General features: G+C 44.9%; 1 protein-coding gene across 1 annotated transcript in view; it reads right to left on the reverse strand.

Moving 5' to 3' along the window:
* The window catches only part of LOC138507837 (E3 ubiquitin-protein ligase DCST1-like), a 484,214-nt gene that overhangs the window by 92,925 nt on the left and 370,528 nt on the right, over positions 1–20,761 (reverse strand). The window contains exons 12-13 of the mRNA XM_069625446.1: positions 15,151–15,267; positions 12,477–12,619 (exon numbers count right to left, since the gene is read on the reverse strand). Of these exons, the coding sequence (XP_069481547.1) occupies positions 12,477–12,619; positions 15,151–15,267 (260 nt within the window). The remainder of the gene's footprint in view (positions 1–12,476; positions 12,620–15,150; positions 15,268–20,761) is intronic.

Genomic DNA, 20,761 nt, shown 5'->3' on the forward strand with positions numbered 1-20,761 from the left:
TAAAAACGTATATGGTCTAGCGGGTTTAAGTTTGAGGCTACCAAGATAGCCTAAAACAATACCAAGGTTATTTAAGATAACCGTGGTAGGAAAAGTAGGGTAGTTACCACTGCCACCATCCAAGTCTTGATGAAAAGGGAGCGAAACAATGCTTCAAGAGAAATAGACAAAAAAGGGATAAGTATTAACCCTTTCCAGTACTCTATGTAAGATAGGGTGTACTGGGCCTGTGGATTTTAAAAGACTAAATAAAGTTAATGGCAACTTTACATGTTCTGGGAGACAGTAGTCAGTCCCAGAAAATGGAGTCTGAATTGGGAAGTCTAAAAGACAACCTTGTGTCACTGCATTGAAGGTGCTGTGTAACACACAATAAAAAGATGATGCCTATGGAGTAGATGAGGCTCCACAGTCTATGAACACAAGCACATTTTAAATACACACAGCAAAACACATGTAAGAGTGGGAAAAAGGGCTCACACTCTTACCAGGTGAAAAAAATAAATCCTAGAAATCCAGCAAAGCTGCTGAGGGACTCAGTAGGTAAGGGAAATTAGCCATTATTGAGAATTCTCCCTAACAGTTCAGTGCAATAATTGGCATTGGAGCAGCTGGCAGAGCAATGACTCTGGAAGCAGACGTGGTCTGACCCAGACAAGCCTTCCAGATCTCTTTGGACTCACAATGTTCCGTGGAGCAGTCTGGCAGACAAGAGGCTTTCTGCTGGCAAGAAAGGTCCCCCTCTAATAGATGTATTAGGGTTTCCCTCATATAGGTCCAAAGATAGTCGTCACAGCCTGCTCAACAACTCTATTAATTCCAAAAACACTGGTACCAACAAAGACTGGCCTCATAGCAGGCACGGGAGAACAGTGGAGAACTGAGTTACTGAGTGTAGGTTTTACACCTTGACCCGTCAGGATTCCTTAGGGGGATTTTAAGGTTCTCACATCACGAAGTGTGCAAACAATTTCAGTGCTGTTTACTACACTTGGGTCAGTCAGGAGGGGCAGTGAAAAACCTGTGGAAAGCAATGAAGTAGGGTGTTATTTCTCTAAATCTCAGATTTCTCAAAATATCAGGATTCTCACGTCACGAAATATTCTAAAAATCCCTATCCCGGTTTCAGGACTGCTCTTGTGCAATCAGGGCAATCAGATAAAGCGCAAATGTTCCAGGGACACTAAAAGCCTGCACTACTTGGGGAATTCTGTCTTACACAGCCCCCTAGTGCACCATACAAGTGAGTGTAGTAAATGACCCTAAACCTTTCAGGGGTCGTTTAAGGAGGTTCTCCCAGCAAGAAATTATTTAAAGAATGGCTCCAAACAGTGCCTTTTCCAGCACACCTTTCTGTATTGCCAAATACACAGTTCAATAAGGAGTTCCAAAGCTCATAAAATAACACAATACTTTTAGATCTGCCAGTAACTCAGGAGCATTCATGCTCTTCATACCCAAGCTCATTCATTTAATTTGAATTCTATATTGGGTATTTACTGAGCACGAACTGTTGGAAGCAACCACGTGCTGTTCATCGGTAGGGATTACGGACAAACAATAGATGGTTATATGGGGAAAAGTCCTTAGAACATGGAAGGTATTGCCAGCATGGCATTTAAGGGAGGAGTGAATAGGTAACATTTGGTACGAGGGGATATGGAACAGTGCTAGAGTGGGAGCGAGTCTAATGCTGATAGATAGGAGGATCCACAGACTTGGTGCATAGGTGAAGAATGCTGGTTTGTAATGGATTCTTTGCTCCCACCGATTCCTTATCGATAGTGCCAGCTGTCATCAGGAACCTTTTCAGCCACATACCCTGCAGTGAGGCTTTGCATTGGCTCGGCATGCACCTCTTGGGGTTGATTTGCAGGGTTTGGTAGAGGTTTGCAATCAGGGACAAAGAGTGTAGAGCTAGGCTCCTGTATTCACCCGCTAATGTCATTAGCTGAAGGGAATTTTGCATTCGTTGGAGTTACAATGCCTTCAAATGCTAGAGGGTCGCACACAGTCTGTATAGTTTGTGAGGATTGGTCCACCCTCTCCAACTGTACATCTGTTTGCAAGAATTGTCAGTTTTTACAAGCCGATGATGTGCGGCTGAGACAGGTTGTACATCTGTCTGAGACGCAGTATCCACTTTGGGAAGACGAAGATTAGTAACACAGCCATCCAACAGATCAACTCAGGTGCAGAAGTCGGAAAAGCTATTACACAAATTTAGCTCTTTAGATATACTGGCCTTTATATGAGTCCACTGGGCATGGGTAATATGTTCCACCGAAATGTTATTAGGCCCTATACACAATTGTGTAGTTGGAGATGACAGTATTTCTTGATTGGCATACTTCTCTTTCCCTCCTGGAAGAGAGGTGAATGAGGAAAGAGCACTTGTAGTAACATTATCCCCTCCCGGTTTGGGTTCCGGGATAACAGTCGCTATGAGGTCCAAATTAGATATCCGACAGTCCGATTCCTTATTTATACACTTACGAGGAGTAGCCGCACCATAGATCTCATCAGTGTCAGGGAGCGCATCTGTGTGCCCGCCTTGCAGCCTCTGCCTCCTGCGAGTGCTAAGGGCAAGGAAATAGGATAAGCGGTCTCTATTGAGAATAGGCGACATGACCACTGTAATGCCTTCTGCAGAAATTACTCAGGCAAGAATAGTGCTTGTTCCAGCGTAGGGTTTATTTTAACATCACATTGTCTTCTTGCTGGCAGGTTACGTACCAGTGTTCACGAGTTAGGAGAAAGAAAACGCTGGTTAATAATAGCCTGGGTTAGGGCAACACTTATCTTAAAGATCAACCCTAGTGCACTAATACCAGCGCTGACTCACCGGGGTAGCAGGCCAAAGTTGCAATCAGGGCCCCCGAACATCGAGCACTCCTCCATGCCGGAACCAGTGCTGGCACGTCGCCAAACCCAGCCGTCAAACCGTACTGCACCACGCCACAGGCCACCATCAAACCCGGGCACCAGGGACGCCGCACACCGCCCTGCAGCCCCCAGCCAACAGCGAACACTGTCGCAGTCACAGCTACCAACGCTGCGAGGAGCCAAAATGAGAGACAGAGGAAAGGACCCACAAACGTCAAGCCGCATTGCAACAGATGGTTGCAGCCGCCTCCGACACCTCAGTTGGGTGTTCTCCTTCCTGGGACATTGCAATGAATATGGTGGGGTGCAATGCTTCAGTCTGCTCAGAAATCAAGTTGTATTCTCTTTAATATAAATATATGTTCACTGAAAAAACTTTGTTAAAGGGACATTATGGTTACAAGTAAAACCGAAAAACCTCAGAATTTCACCAGTTATGGTAAGCAAAGCAACCATAACTCGCGCCACCACCGTGCACGGCTAAGACTAACACCCAGGACATCAAAGATGACATCCCAAATGTCATTGATGACATCACTGATGACATCATATATCTGGGCCACTTGTTTTTGTTTACTGACATGATTAGGCTAGTTTTCTTGGACCATAAGAAATTAATTATAAGTTTGTTTAATTTTTCTTAGCACTTGACAGGCACAGAAATGAGCAGCATTGCTAATGTAAAGAGTATTATAGGAGCCACCATAATTTTACTTGTATCTAGTCATTTTCACCATGATAACCGCAAGGGCAACCAGGAAACTAGTTTCTCAAATATATTGTTAACTATGAATGCTTGGATATTATCACAAGTGGTTTTAAGGAAGCTATGGTATTGTTTTCCCAGATAGTAAATCACGTATTTGTTCCAGAACATGCCTGCCACTGGGATGTCAAATTCTTTTGCTATGGGAGCAAAAGCAAGGATTTGGTTTTATCCTTGTTAAGCTTGCACCGTGACAAGAGTGAGAATTTGTTAAGCTGGGATATCATTTTCGTGATGGACACAATAGGGTCCGAAATGAAAATAATAATATCATCGGCACATACCACCAGTATACATTCTGGCTTCCCACAGTTAATTCCCTTGATGTCTTGTTCACCTCGTATGGAATCTAATAGGTTTGAGAGCAAGAATGAAGAGAATTGCTGATAATGGGCAACCGTAGTGCGTTCCCTGGAAAAGCTTAAAAGCGGATGATAACACACCATTAACGAAAAGAGATGGTTTTGGGGCAGAGTATGTAACTTTGATCATGCTGGTAAAATTGTCGGAAAAGTCTTGCAACTTGAGGGCAGCAAAAAGATATGGCCATTCTGGACAATCAAAAGCCCTTTTGCCACAGAGAATCATTACCAATAATTTTTCTAATGAATTACTGGACAATGTTGGAGGGAATTCTGGTGTTGGCTGATCACATTCTTTCTTCAACAAACCTAGATTGTGTGGATTTAACTAAGCGCGGGAGAATTTGTTCTAATCTAGATGCAAGGATTTTTCATATATTTTGCAACCTACATTCACTTAGCTAATGGGCCTGTCATTTTTCGTGAGCGTTAGATCTTTGTCATGTTTAAGGATTACAATAATTTTGGCCTCAATACCCCAGTCGGATTATTGATCAGGGAAATAAATGAAAGAGTTCTAAGGCACCACTTATCGCAACGCTTAGATGCAGATCTGCATGAAGCGCAATGCAAGTCATCTCATTATTACCTGAAAGTGATATTTTTAAATAATCCCCCTTCTTCGACCGCACTTGTTTTGAAATATGACCCTATTGTATAGCAGAATCTTGCCCCAAATATCAATATCCTAAAGCTGATGGGATGATAGAGTGCTAATTATAAAATTGCACATTGGACGAGGAAGGTTGGGATGTGGCGTGTACCAGTGACCGATATAGAGCAAAGCTAGGAGTGTGCCAAAGAAGTAAGTGGACAATTTCGAAATATGTGTCCTGAATGGATGATTTATTTCGGGGGAAAGGAAAACAATCTTTTTCTACATTTAAACTTCCATGCAACTTCACCAAATTTGATATGAATGTTCAGATGTGGCAAGATAATCTGTTTGCCAAATTAGATGCTCGTTAATGGATCAGGTCGAAAGGTACTGAGCAAACTGTCTGGCATTTCCCTATGCAAAGTGTCATTGGAGATGAACTATAATGTCGTTATCGCTGTAATTGAGAGGGGAAATTATAATGGGGTGTACACAGGACATTTTCCACACCACGAGGCAGTATTTTCTAGTGTAATCCAAGCTTTTGATCGGTAGTTCCTAGTAAAAATGTACATAAATGCAGTTTATGCTTGAACCTTTATTTAAGGGAGAAATGGGTCATCTAGGAGTGCACGAGGGGTTTGGGTGGTATGTAGATTACCTTGAAGACTATTTTGCATAGGCTATACCTACTTTTTTTGACTCACCTTATGTCTGAGGCGGAATGGTGTTAATCACCCTGAGTTTTGCATTTCCCACCCTTCAGAGCAATTATCCACCAAAGACATATTCATACCTCTCAACCTTTTGAGTCCCCACGTGAAAAGAGACAATTTTGTTGTTTGCTGGTGAGAGCTCATTGAAGAGTATAGATGAGTAAAGGACTTGGGGAGGGAGTGAACCGATTCCTCGTCGGGTGACACCCGCCAAAAGCATGTGCATAGTGATGGGGACAGGGGCTGGTGCGAGTTGCCTGTCTGTCTGTGATTACCTCTAAATATGCAGTGTAGTGTAGTGTAGTGTGAGACTGTCGGTGTGGCTGTGTTTTTGTATATCCCCGACTGTCTAACTAGTTGTGTCTGCATTTAAAACTAGCCCTTTGCTTACTGCACACTTTAAAAGCTAAAAACTGCAAATACAGTAATTGCTACTGCACCGTATAGCAGGTAATTAAGTGCCTTGCCATTGCTGACACTGGGCAAAATATGTGTATGAGGGCAGCACTGCCCAAATTAGTGCTTCGGCCCAATTAAACAATGCCCAAGTTTGTTTACTTGTGCATTGTAAACACTGTCAATGGTTGCTGAAAGACATTGGGCCTCATTATAAGTTGGGCGGTGTGGGAAAAGTGGTGGTACAAAATGTTGGTAATTCCGTTAGCGCCACTTTACCCGCACCGCCAAACTACAGGTTTGCGGGTGGGGGTTGACTGATTCGCCTCCAGGCAAGAGCTGGAGGTAAATCAGGCCCCCACCGGCAAAAAATCTGGTATTACCGGCACTGGTGTTACCGGTGTCAGTAATACCGGCAATCTCCCCATGGAGTCCTATGAACACCATGGAGTGGAGATTTACCTACCATTGGCGGCACCTGTAATTTCCCAGAAATTCCGGGATATCAGGAGCCGGTAACGGCAGGTCCGTTTGCCGGTATCCCGACCAGAATTATCGATGGGATACCGGCAAACTTATAATGACTCCAACTGTGTCGGCTGATTAGCACATTTCCGTTATGGTGATGCCCGGTTTTGGCAATGAAGCTACTATGTGACAGAGTTTCGTGCTTGGTGGAGCTATTACATGCACCAATGGCATGGGGGAAATGTTGGGCTGCCAGTTGAATCTCTTTTATTGTGTGGAGTGATGAGCTGGGTGCTGTTATGTGTTAGTATTGGGGCTGTTGGGGTGTAGCCAAATCCCAGAGACTGTGTTCTGATCTATGATTATTTGGGTCTACCGAGAATCTGGCACTCACTGCCCATTGTGTTCTGTGAGATGTACTGGTGGGTGCTAGCACTATCTATAGGTCTCGGGTGGGGAGCCGACTTTGATGTGTACCAGTTGCACACATTTGGCTATCAAGCTCATGCCCCCTTTTAAACGGCAGGAAATTGTGATTGGAGCTTTGGGTCAAATATACTCTTAATGTGCTGCATAGATTGCTCCCTATACAATTATACTTAAATCCTATCCAGCTTTCATTAATATTATTGCTTTAGAGTGTTCTAAAATGCACCATTTGCCAGAAAATGTTCCCAAAACTCATAGAGGGTGTTAGGGAGAATTCTCGTTCTATGGCTAATTTCCCTTACCTATAAAGTCCCCCAGCAGCTTTGCTGGATTTGAAGGGTTTGTTTTTTCTCCTGCTAAGAGTGAGACTCTTTTTTCCACTCTTAGACAGATTGCTGATGTGTGTTCTAGGCTATTTCTTGTGTTTAATGTCTATGGGGGATTTCTCACCCTCATTGGAACCATCTTTATACATGTGTGCTACACAGCACCCTCAGTGCAGTAACACCAGAGGGGTGTCATAGTGACCCCCAAACATAGACTTCAAACCCTGGGACTGACTACTGTCTCCCAGGGCATGTAAAGTCCACATTGACTTTACTAGTCAATAGTTATGAACTGAACCAGTACAAACCATCTTACTATGGAAGTACTGGAAAGGGTTAATAATGTTTCCCTTATGTTCATTTGCGAGATGGTACCGTACAGTCCCTCTCTCAAAAGTTTCTGGCTGGTGGTAGTGGTTACTACTGGAATTATTCGACCGCAAATATTTTCCTATGGGATTTTCCCATTGTTCGAGGCTACCACTTTTACTGACAGCCTCTAACGAACCGCCGGTTTATATTTTTATTAACTTTAATCTGGTTGTTTTTTTTGTTGCCAGAACTTTTATAATATTTCTTTCTCGTGTCTTTCTCTGAGATACTAAACCAGGTCTGGGATCCTTTGTTCGTTCTTTTGGCGGGCTTCTGCCAAGAAGCCCTCCTGTCGGTGCCACTGAATCTGGGGTAGACCCATTGTGTGGGAGGGGGAGTAAGCACCCTGGACAGGGTTGCCTAAGCAACCCAAGTCGCACTCTGCCCTGATAGGCTGGAGGGTCTCCCACCAGGATGACCACTATACTGTGCGAGTGACAGCTAGGCTGTATGAATGGGGGTCTTTCTGCATAAAAGCAGGGTCCTGTGGACTGGAAGAGCAAGATATTGCCACTGGAACTAAGAAGCCAAAGAGGAGAGAAGCCAAAGACATCTGCAATGACTGAACCACCGGTGAAGCCCTGCTGCAGCGTCTCACCACTTCTTTCCACATGACGAGAGAAGATCTTCATCTGCAAGAGCCTTCTTCCCTTCAGCTGGTGGGGCCAACCAGTTTGCCAATCGCCTTCCAGGACCTGCCTTGGTCGAATTGCCAGTGCCCTGCACTCGGAGACCGGATAGCCAGGCACCCGTCCACCACGACTGCGATTTAAAGGAGCCTACCTTTTAATCCATTTTGGCATCACTGCGGCTGGTTTCTTCCCTGGGCAGTGAAGTAACTCGAACCTTCCTCAATGACAAGGGCCTCTCTTCTTCTGCTGGACAACACAAACTGCAGGAACTGCCAGGAACCACCACCACCGCAGGAGCTGCGTCAACTTTTTCAGGTACATTGTTCCGCCAGGCCTCCCGTTTCACGGGGTACTGCTAAAGGTGTTTGAAATCCTTTACCTACCTCCTGGGTTGGCCGCCCCTATCGACTTACATTATCTTTTACCTGCTGCACCTCCTTTTGAATCATTAAACCAAAGACTTGACTGCAGCTACTAGAACAGTTTGATCCTGGGCACATTGCCTTGTACCACTAACTCTGGCACAGGCCTATTGACTTTGGCTAAATTTGTTACAACTGCCTTCACTAGATTGCTTTTCACCCTCTACTGTGTTGGTGCACCAAAAACTCTTATAACCACTCTTCCTTCCTTCTTAAGTATTGCTGAAGTGCCATTTTGCTCGGTTTTTACCTATATATGACAATTGCTAAAGTGCTACCTTGCCTAACTTGTTCACAATCCGCTTGGGAAGGGTTGCTCGTGTGTTTAAGAGGTTAACTCTGTATAACTTGTCCTTTCGCTCCCCTTTGAGAAATTACTAGAGTGCCATTTTTGCTTGGTTGACCTGTGCCGCTCTTGCCGAAACTTGTCTATAATTTAAATAGGGAGTTGTGTATACTTTTCTTGACTGTTTTAACTTGTTTTTATAATTGTGATCTATGTGTTGAACTATAAGCGTATAAAATAAATATATGTATTCTTTTTAATACAAAGCTTTGGTCAGTGTTTCCTTGTACCATAGTACTGTAGTCCTAATGTGTAAACCCTGAATACTGCTCATCTTCCTCTTGAGATAAGTCTGACTGCTCAGCCACAGCTACCAACTAAATCTTTGTGGTACAGACTGATACCAAAGGGAATTTATTGCATATACCTGTAGTCTTAATCTGCTGTAGTGCTCCCCAAGGGAACTGCAGTGGATTCTGCCTAACAGAGGGATAGCCTATGACATTATTGATACACTTTGTCCACTTGTGACCAATATTAGTGCACAGTGCGCTTTAGACAGAACTAAATATTTGCACCTAGATACTAACTGAAGTATGCTGTGATTCATGAGTGTTTGCCACGACTTTTATGACTGTGTGACACTTTTCTGTGAATGTGGAATTGTCACGGTCCGGCTTGACTGAATTCCACAGGAGCTGATGCTGGCCCCACAGACCCTCAGCAGGAGTTCACCTCTCAACCCTTAAGTATAAGCTGAGCTGAAAACCCCAAGAAAGGGAAAGGGGAATTTGGAGAAAATAACAACGGAGACACTGCAGCCCTGCAACCTTCTGGTAGGCTCTGGTATCTGTGGTAAACAAATACACCTGGTTACTTATATGATAATATAAACTTCTTTTCCAAAATTATTCTAAACAAACTCTAAACTCTTTACCTCTTAAACCTCAGTAAAGACTTAGAGGCTAATAATCTGTGTGGAATATCTTGTAAATAATATCTTGTTTAGTGCATATAGTTCAAGCCACTCAAGTCTCTTTAGAATCCTAAAGTGATGGCCCTTGCAAACACCTTACAGACTTAGATATTCTTCTTGCTTTAAAGTTCTTTTCACTCTATGTAGTTTTTAATGCTTTTATAAAATGCAGTCTTTCTCTGAAGTATTGAATTCCATTTGCATAAATTACATTAAATAGATACTCTTTAACTTTCTGGAATGCTGCTTTCCTTCTGAGTGTGAATTGTTTCCTTATTTACACATAAAACGTATAGTTTCTTTCTTGATACGCGTGTGCGTTAAACACGTGAAATCAGAAGACGTGAAGAATTGTCCTCGCGTTTAAAATACAAACGTGATTCTTAACCAAACACGCACGTGTGAAAAAATACATAAACGCGATAAAAATAACACGCGCTAGTTAAAATGGACTCGCGCTCTATCACTACCGAACACACGCGGAGAAACGAAACGTAATTCACGTAAAATAGTTCATGTGTTAAAAACAACTCGCGCTTAATCAAAATGGACTCACGCTCTATCGCAACCCAACACGCGCTTTCCCATGAAACGTCTTTTACGTTAAAAATGTACACGCGCTAAAATTCACTTGCGCAATTCATTTGGGCACGCGCTCTATCGCTCTGAATACCCGCCCGCTTCCAAAAACACGTAAACGACGACACGCGAGCTCGCGCACACATTAAACAGTCTTGAAGTACATTACACGCAGTTAATTAACTTTAAACTTCTACGCACAATCTTCAAGCTTGTTTCCTTATAATAACTTTAACTGTAAATGTCTCTTTTCTCAAATAATTTTGAAACTTGTTAACTCTTTAAGTTTTCTTATAAAAGAAAATGAAAGTTCACTGTGAAAATCTTAAAGTCTTTAAAAGAACGATCCCACCTGATGTCTTCTTGTTCATACAGGATCAGCAAACGATATTCTTACTTCTTTGGTAGATTTTCTGAGTTCTGAAAGGGCCTTACTTAAGGAGCTTAACTAATGTACAACCAGCCACTGAATTTCTATGGATGAAAGGCAGTTTAGAATCTTGCTCACCTCCCAAGAATCAAACCCATTGTCCTTTCCACCAATCAGGCAAACCAAACATATCATTGTTCCTTTAACCAATCAGATTAAGTTTCTTTCTCTCCATCTTGACTTGGGCAAGCACAATGTTAATTCTATGTACAAACTCTTCCTGTTACTAACCCAGCCAGCGCTGAAAGCACAATGTTAATCCTGTTACTCTTCATGTTACTAACCCAGCCAGTCCTGACAGGAATACTTCTTTTTATGACTGTGGGACACTCTTTTAGTGGCCGGGCCTAACTTTTGTCCCATTTCGACCCTGTAAGGAATGACGCCTTTCTATGCGAAGATCCTACAGCGGCTCCGTATAGGCAATGCTGCTGCTGCATGGATTTTTCAGAGCTGATGGTTCATACTTTCCAGTTGGCCTCAATTAGGAAGTCTCACCCAGTAGGCCCCCAGTCAGGCAGACATTGGACCTCATTACGAGCTTGCTGCTCCGGATGCAAAGGTACTGGTAAGCATGCCGGTACTGTTGTATCCGGACTGGCAAACTCCAAGTTGTGCTCGCGGGTGCCTTTCATTCCGCCAGGACTGACCAGGCGGAATGAAAGGCACCCGTGAGCACAGCATGTCGGATGCACCGGCACCGTTTGGTGCCGGTGCATTCAACCTCCCCATTCCCATTGAGCACTACGGGGCTCAAATGGGAATGGGGAAGAATTTTTGCCGGAGCCCAGGAATGGGCAAATACTAGGTCCAGCAAGGCCGTAATGACCAGGTAATGGCCCATTTCTGGGCGCCAGAAAAAAATGAATACCGGCGGCAGCCGTGTCTGCATTACAGGCACGGCCACCGCCAGTAATGAGGCCCATTATCACTATTATGGTCCTCGTCCAGCAAGTGTTGCGCCCTTAAAGCCAAGCCCTGTGGAGTTTAGAGGTTTCATGAGCAGGCAACCAAACCGTCTGTTCGGGTCTTGTCCGGCAGAAAAGGAAAAATAACAGAGGGATTGTGGGATACTGGAGGTTTTATAGCTCCTGAGGCAAGGGGGTGGGCTCATGTCATGGAAGTTGATACCTCAAAAGTACTTGGAGCAGCACTCTTGTATGCATATAGGATACATGCAAATAAACAGCATGAGAGACCAGTGCAGGAATAGGACTGAATTTCCCCAGACCCAGGATCCAGCAGACAAATGCACCTGCATTGATCAGTTGTTCCCATTGGAGAATAAGTTCAAAGCTGAGAAAAGCAGAACTCATTTTAAAGTAGCAGGACCCACAAGGGCCTCACTCTCGAGACTGACTGCAACATTTCCTTTAACCCTTATATTTTCTCTATCAACATTTAAAACTTGAAGCAATTGAAGTTAGATGGCAGCAGACCACAGCAGTGAGTGTATAACTGTGGGTAGGCATGGTCTGCGGCGTGTGCCTTAAAAGGTACTGATGCCTGGTGATCGGAAATGGGAAGGGTGATACTTTCATGCATTTTCTTTTACTGTGTTTCTTTCAATTTTAATTGTGGTAACATCCAAATGTATATCTTGCCCGGTTGTTTTATTATGTGATTTGTGCACACTTCAAATCTTCTCTATAAAACAGTGTTGTTATAGTGCTGCGTTTCGTTTACAGGCTTATCAATTTCCTGTCATGATTCCTCGCCACCCACTCCTATCGTTCGGACCACTATCCACCCGTGCACCCCCAAAAGGAGGTTTGTTCCCAGACTACATTGTTTCTATTAGCAACACTTCCATAGCTATTAGCCCAGCTTACCTTGGGATAGAAGAAGGCCGCTACAGCTCTGCGTATTCGGCACATATAGACTTGCATGATGCAGAAGAATACTAGAAACAGAATTGGCCATGTTACCAGGAAGTATGCCCATGCCTCCATTGGATCAGGGTTTGGGAGACACCCTAAGAAAAGAAAAGCAAGAGAGTCATCCTTAGCTCAGGTATTCCAATAGTCAGGATAGGGCAGAGAGGGAAGCATCGGTTGGAGACTGGCTGGCCTATGGGAATTTGTGTGCTAGGTCTGAAAGGGCTGACTGGGCAGTGCTTGCAAACGATCAGTCTCACATTACGTTTATCTCCCTCAGAAAGGCTGCTAGGATCTTGGAAAGGAAGGGTCTGTAAGATATCAGGCTCATCATTCCCTGAAAGGGCAGAACAAGAGTGAGACGCATATCAGGAAAAGCTCCTTGGTTGGGTATGAGTTATGTGCATTTCAGGCTTAGTAGTCCTAAATGGCCCGTAGGGGGCTCCATAATCAAGAATGTGCCATGCTCACATGTCTCTGAACGATCAGCAAGCCACATTCACCAGTCTCTGAAAGCCTGTAGAGATAGCACAGGGACCAATCTACATGCCAGGCTCACCTGTCTCGGAATGGCATACTAGGGTCGGGGGCAGAGGCAGTCATATGTCTGGTTTGCCTGCTTCTGGCTCACATCTAGGATGGCCACAAAGGCACGAAGGAAAACCTGAACACGTTGCACTGCTCACACACATGTTAATTAAAATGTTTTAATTGATGTGTTATATGGGATCTTTCCCTATGGACGTTTAGAAAAATAAGGAACAAAAGAAGAAAAGTGACATTTTAAAGCACTTAATAAAGATTTACTGAACATAAATGATGCATCTGATTTTTGTTTTTCTATCACTTACTGGTCACAGACCTGGAAGGTTTGTTGCTTAATTAGTTAATTGAACCTTAATGTAGTGCACTGCAACAGCAGTCCCTCTTAAGCAGAACGTCTCTTTCCGATAAAAAATGTCAATATTTTGAACTTTTACAGAGGGATACAGGAGAATTGAACTGATCAGTAAGCATGCAAAACCAGCTTTCCTCTATAGCATGAGGGGGGGGGGGGGGGGTTGAGGCAGGAGCTCTGCATAACTGGTGTCTGTGTCTGAGGCAAGCCCAAACAGGGTCACCTGTACTGTCAGGGCATCACTTAGCTCATGGAGAGCCCAGGTCGAATGACACATGCAGGACAATGACATGGTGTCACTGCCAAACTCTGAGCCCCCAATCCCCTGAATTTAGGTGGATTGGACTGAGCAAAGCAGTACAGGTAGACCCATTGGTTTTGAGCCAGGGCTCTGCCTGGGCTCCCGGATCTGATTTCCCTGCACCATAAAAGCCAATTGACAATATGAACAGTGACAATACAGCTTTTTGCCAGTAGATGTCCCTGTGACAACACGTTTAGAATTACATCATTAGTTTCAAACACGGAATCAGATTACTTGTTTATTCATACTCTGAGGGTAAAATATAATACAGAAAATGTTTTGGTAGATTTTTGCAAAATATTTTATTGAAGTCTTACCATGTGAATGATTAGGTGACATTTTTAATACATTATAATCATGGATTTCCTTCAAAGGAACTGAGGGACGGTATCATTAATTGCCCTTTTTTGACTTGGTTTGGGTTTTGATTTTTGAATATTTTTATTTTAGATGTTTCGTCTGCTAGTTAATTATTATATTTTAAGCAACTTTTAAAATATACCTTGCTGCATCTCCTGGTAGGTACAAAGACTCGGCCGCATCTGTTAAGCTACTTCTTTAGTTACATTGGCCACACATCTTTTAGAAGTTCCTTAGCTGCATGCAATTTTAAGGCCACACTAGACACTTCCAAGGTGCCGCGCCAACCTTTCTCACTTGACTCGCTAGCCCACGTCCACTTTATTTCATATCTCACATAAAGTGTATTTTATAGACAACTTCCATCAAAAAGAGGGTTTAACATTTCATATTTGAAGATATACCATACCCACTTGGGGACTCTTCAGACTCTTCAGTTTTGTACCTGAAAACTGCTTCACCTACCCACAAATGTCTGAACAATGCTGCACCCTGCTACCTCAGAGAGAGATTCACCACACAATCCTCGCTTAGACCCACTAGAACAGCCAAGAATAACTGCCTTACTGTCCCAAGATTTAAACTTTCCAAGTAGGGAGCTGCAGCTTCCCCGTCAAGGCAGCGCAGCGTTGGAATGCCCTACCTCCCGCCTTGCAAGTGGAGCAACCATTCTTAAACTTCAGACAAAACCTCATCAACTGGCTCAAAGACAATAGTAAATAAATACAGAATTTCGTGCTGAATGATTTGTATAGCCCCTGATTGCCAGTAAATACCTTATTATATATGCCTTACCTGCAACTCCTTTTATGCATATTGTATTTGCACTGTCTTGATTTGTAGTCTCCTCTGATGTGAATGTTCTCTTATGTGTAACTAAGCTGTAAGACTTCTTGACTCCAATGCGCCCTGATACCTCAGGGTCTGGTGCGCAATACAAATAAATAAACAAACAAACCTAGGCTGACATGCAAATAAATCTGTTCCTGTCCAATAGGGAAACCCTAAATTTGCCATAAGGCAGTATGCTCCTCAGCGACCCCCTGCAGCCAACATCCTACACTTACTTGTATTGTCACTTTTCATTTCTGTGTTCGAACTTGAGCTCAGGGCTCCAATGGTCTTCCTGAGGAGGTTGGCCATCATGCCGTCTCCGCCAATGATGACATCAATCTTATGCTGACCTGAAAAAGAAAAATCAAGGACATTGAGGTGATGGTTCATATACTGGCACGGACTTACTCAGCATTCCACCATTCCGAGGGAGAGAAAACCAGTACCAAACATTTCGGTAAAATAACAACCTCATATTGAGGAACTAAAGCAATTTGGTTTGTGCTCTGCACCATATCATAATAGCACTGGCTTTATATATAGTAGGGCTAGGCACATCTTATTCACTGCATAGTAAGGAATATATCTCAGGGGAAACGCGTTAGTCTTGGAAGCAAGACAACGCAGATTAACAAAGGTTTGAATCCTAGGGCTGCGCTTAGAGACTGGTCTCCAGTATTAATGTAACCCCCCCCCAGCATGGGAGATTGAATAAAGTATCTCCAGTGCGTGGATCCTGGAAAGAAAGAAAGAACTAGAGTAATGAGGCTACTGGGAGTCTGGCATGTGGTCATGCGATGATCCCTTTGACCAAAAAAGAGAAAAAGAAAACGTAGGGAGCGTAAGCGGAGCGCTGGGGGACAGTTGAACCCTTAGGCTGTCGACACCGCCGCAGGCCGGGCCTTCATGCCGGCGCGGAGCACAACCACCCCCTCAGGTGGCCATCTATCGCCACAGGCCCTGGACTCAGTAATTATATGGTGCACCCCACAGCAAGGGAGAGCCCAATGTTTTCCAGCCCTACTGGGCTGTTTTAAAGCAAAGGGGCAGCCCCCTCATTAGCAGGTGACCCTTTGAGACCTGGGCCACACCTTTCTGAGGCACAGGTGATAGAAGGCTCTGGGTGGCTCCCCACGCTGCAATTGAGTGCTGGCCTGCATCTTGCCAAGCAGCCCAGCCCAAGTAAGACTTTGGGGCCTCCATCCTTATTGCTGCTGCTGACTGGTGCCGTCATGTGCCACAGAAGAGCCACCACAGGAGAGCGCAGAGAGAGAGAGAGGGGAACACAGAGAGCAGCAGCCAGAGACCTTGAGACAGCCCTGGGCAGATTTTTTATTATTATTAGTATGGTATTTATTGAGCGCGGACCTAGCTTCCAGAAGCAACAGAGCGCTTTACAGAGGTATGCACCAATACAGATACATAATAAAGAGCTTTACAGAGGTGTACAACATTACAAATGTATAACGGAGCACTTTTCAGTGGTAACAACAGAATAGATATACAGCAGGGAACAGAGGAGGGGGAAAGCTGTACCGGGTGGCTGTCAGGAAAGGGGCGGGTGGCGTCTAGTGAGTCATGTGGCGTAAGCGGCGACATGGTTGCCTAGCTGTTGAGGAGGAGAGACTCCTTGAAGAGGTGGGTCTCGAGTTCTTTTCTGAATTGTGGGAGCATGGGGGCGAGTCTGATGCTGTTTGGGAGGAGATTCCATAGTGTTGGGGTGCAGGCAGAGAAGGCTTGTTTTCTGGTCCTTTCCTTTTTGCAGCAGTGGATTTCAAGTCTGCATGTGTCCTGGCTTCTGGTGGTGCACTGTCTGCCGGAGATGCAGAGTTTCTCTGTTAGGTAGCTGAGTAACTTGAGGGCGACTGCCTTATAGGCAGCAAGACCTTAAGGTGATTTGTGTGTGCAGTGGAAGCCAGTGAAGGTCAATGAGGGCTGGGGTGATGTGGTTGTATTGTAGAGACCCTTGATGAGGCATGCGGCTGCATGTAGGACACTTCTCAGGGGCACAAGGGAGGATGACGGGAGGCCTTTGAGGAGTGCATTGCCCCATCCAGGTGGCATAGGACCAGTGCTTGAACGGTGGATCTGAAGCTGCCCGCAGGGAGAAAGGGCTTGAATGTTCACAGGAGGGAGAGCTGATACCAAGCTGTCTGAGTTTTCTTAGCTATGTGTGTCTTGAAGGAGAGGTGTTTGTCGATGTGGAACCCAAGGGACTTGGCGCAGAAGGTGAGCTTGTGTGTGAAGCCCTCAGAGTTCATGGTTGATAGCCAGGTCTGTATATCTGAGTGTGCAGTGTTGTTGATGAGGAGTAGTAATTCGGTCTTGGAGGGGTTCAGCTTCAAGTATGCACTGGACATCCAAGACTGGATCAGCGATAGGCAGCTTTTGAGCCTATGGATGTCCTTGATTGAGTGGATCTTGAGGTATAGCTGTGTGTCGTCAGCGTATTGGTGGATGTGGATGTTGTGTGTGTGGCTAGGAGGGCTCAGAGGGGCTCCATGTATAGATTGAAGATAACTGGAGAGAGGATGGAACCCTGCAGGACTCCACAAGTGATGGGTAGCATTGGCGATCCAGAGGAGTCCATCTGAACAAACATTTTGCGATTGGTGATGTAGGACTTGAACCAGCGTAGGACAAGGTTGCTGAACCCATGCGCCAATGTAAGGTGTCCGTAAGTGCCTGGTGATCTACTGTGTCAAAAGCGGTTGAGATGTCGAGCAGAACCAGGAGGCAGGGGGGGCCATCATCAAGGATGTTGGGGGCGTCTTCAACCACCTGGGTGGTTGCTGTCTCTGTGCTGCATATGGGTCTGAATCAGGATTGGTAGGTTTGGAGGACACTGTTGTTGTCGGTGTGTTGCTGCAGTTGTGCGGAAAAGTTAAGACATAAGCTATTTAATAGCCACCCAATAAGGTGCATTGCTTGATCGCCCCGCTACATTAAACTCGTTAAAAAAAAGATTAGTTAAAACAAGTCCAGTTTTCAGGATAGGTCAACGTGCATCGAATGAATTATAATTGGCAGGTTGTTGGCCACAACTAGCACCTGCTGTTTCCTCATTGGCTAGAAACAGCTCTTACCAACCGATAAACCCCACATTCACTACTGATGACTGGTGAGTACGGAGCTTCTCAGCACATAACCTCGCTATTCCTTTCATGCAGTAATTTGTGAACAAACCACATACGATGTACATTTATCGTTCATATTTTGCATTCTTTTTTTACATTAACACATATTTTAAACCTACATACTGTTAAAATCCTATATGGGACAATGCCAGTTGATATTGTGCATGTATTCCATTATGAGATTAGCTTCTAATTTTTTTGGTACAAATGCCTCTTTTAATTACTATCCCCAATATTGCTGCCATCTTCCCTTATTTCTTTATTAGTACATGCTCTAGTCTCCCTTATCTTTTCACGTTCCTCCGCACCCAGCCCTTGCTCTCATGAGAATCCGCTATACTATGGCCGGCATTACAGAGCTGTCGATCTGGCTGATCTTGCAACCGCTCTTCTAAAATGGCAGACAGGGCGTCCGTGTTATTGACTTGGGCTTGCTCTAGCCCTTTGCCACCAACAGGTGCCCTGATAGGCTGTTATCTTCTACATTGTCCCATTGGCTGGGAGCTTGCAGGTGAAACTGGCCCCTGGGTAAAGACTTAGAGAAGAACTCTCCCCTGTCTGGGCCTCATTCATTTTGGAATTACAACTACGGACTGCAGCGGCTATATCCACTGCTCTACCACTACGTGACAAGAGATCAACAAGTGCCAGGGTGGTGGAGCCACTGTGGATTGATGGCCAGCTTTGTCCAATGGCTGCATCGCAGAGGATCCACTCTTTCAAGATGGCGGACGGGCATCCGTGGTATTGACAGATGTGTATTATGAACAGCTGTGCTTCTAGAGGATAGAAGTAATCAAAGCCACAAAATCACACTACTCTCAATTCATAGTATCAGCACAACACAGCCAAAATGAGAAAAGATCATCTAACAATTCAAACACCTAATAGCCTGCAACACAACCCCTACTTCAACTCAAGAACTCTGTGACCTGATGGCTGCACATTTCAACAATACAATCCTTCAAATCTGATAGCACTGCGATAATAATGGATGGCCACATTCATGTGCCACCAACAAAGCATCATTGACCCTTCTGAACACCCCTTCTCTAACCTTAACCCATCTTTCCTCTACAGAGGACCTTCTCTGCAACCCTACCAGATCTCTGGAGGATCCATGCCCCCAATCTTTTAAAAATCCATCACACAACACTAGAACTGACATCTATACTCCTATTCTATTAACTACATCAAAACTGGAAGTTTGCCAGCTCTGTTGAAATCTGCTTAGATCAGATGCCTCCACTCAAAAAGCCGACAACATACCCAAACAATCTAGCTAGCTATCACTTTATCTCAAAGACCCATGTTGACGGGAAATTACTAGAAAGAGTCTTATATGGCCAAATCTGGTACTTTGTCAAAATGAACAACCTCCTGACTGAGGTACAGCTTGGCTTTTGATCATCTAGGGGTACAGAATCAGCTCTTTGTTCAGTCCAGGAAACACATAAAAACAACCTAGCTCAAAAATCAGAGAGTGCACTCATCCTCCTGGACATCTCAGCTGCATTTAACATGATCAGCCACAAGACCCTTCTAAAAAGACTGGGAGGCATTGGTATTGAAAGAACAGCACTACACTGAATCAATTCCTCCTGGACAGGTAGAACCAAAACCACTCTCTTGGCCCCCTCCAAATCCCAACCACACCAATTGAACTGCAGAGTACCCCAAAGATTCACACAGTCATTCAAAATTTACATTTCATCCCCATTCGGCCTCATCAATCACTTGGGCAGCACCTGCTACAATTATGCCTAGACCACACAAATGATCTACAAACTTGTGGACAACAATCCGTCAACAAGCCTTCCAGACATTTAAAAAAGCCTTTCACATGTGAATGCATAGATAACAGCCAACAGAATAAAACTCAGTTCCACCAAAACAAGAGCCAATGCTTTACAATCCAGCTACCTATATCACCACCTCAACCCCTTGAACTGGTGCGATGAACCCATGTCCAGCGCCATTCTCTACATTAAGGAACCTCAGAACCACAATGGACAATACCCTTGCATTTGAATGACAGTTAAGGGCCATTGTCAGAAACTGAATTTGGAACTCTGGACACTAAGCCATATTAGTACCCCGGCGAGAGACAATCAGAATGCAACAAGCATTCTGATTGGCCCTCGCCAGGTCCCTACCCGGCGGGAATCCCTTCGTCGGGATACCACGGGCTTTGTCCCCGGCGGGGGGTGTGGCAGCCCCTCAGCCAATGAGGAGGCTCGAAGCAGGGCCATCCCCGCTCCGAGCCTCCCCGTGGCTGAGAGGCTGCCTTCGCCCCCCGCCGGATACTCGAGTAAGTCTTTTTTACATTTTTTATTTTTCCCTTCCCTTCCCTCCCCTCCCTATAACACCCGCCCCTCAACTAACCTTCATGGTCCTGCGTCCGTGGCGGGGGACGAGGGAAGCCTCCAGCCGTGTGGAGACTCCGAGCGGGGCCATCGCCGCTCTGCGCCTCCACACGGCTGGGGGCTTCCCTCGTCCCCCCCTGGGACGCAGGTACTTATTTTGTTTCTTTTTCCCCCGTCCCACTCCCCCCCTCCTAACCCCACTTACCTTTTTTTTTATCCTTTTTCAGGAGCGGACGCGCTGGGAACACAAACACTTGTGTTCCCAGCGCGTCCGCTCCCGATGGCCGCCATGGAAAGGGAGAACGGACTCCGTTTTCCCTTTCCATGGCGGCGGCCGTTTT

The sequence above is a fragment of the Ambystoma mexicanum genome, chromosome 1p (assembly GCF_040938575.1).
Source record: "Ambystoma mexicanum isolate Mex_15411 chromosome 1p, UKY_AmexF1_1, whole genome shotgun sequence".
Taxonomy (NCBI): domain Eukaryota; kingdom Metazoa; phylum Chordata; class Amphibia; order Caudata; family Ambystomatidae; genus Ambystoma; species Ambystoma mexicanum.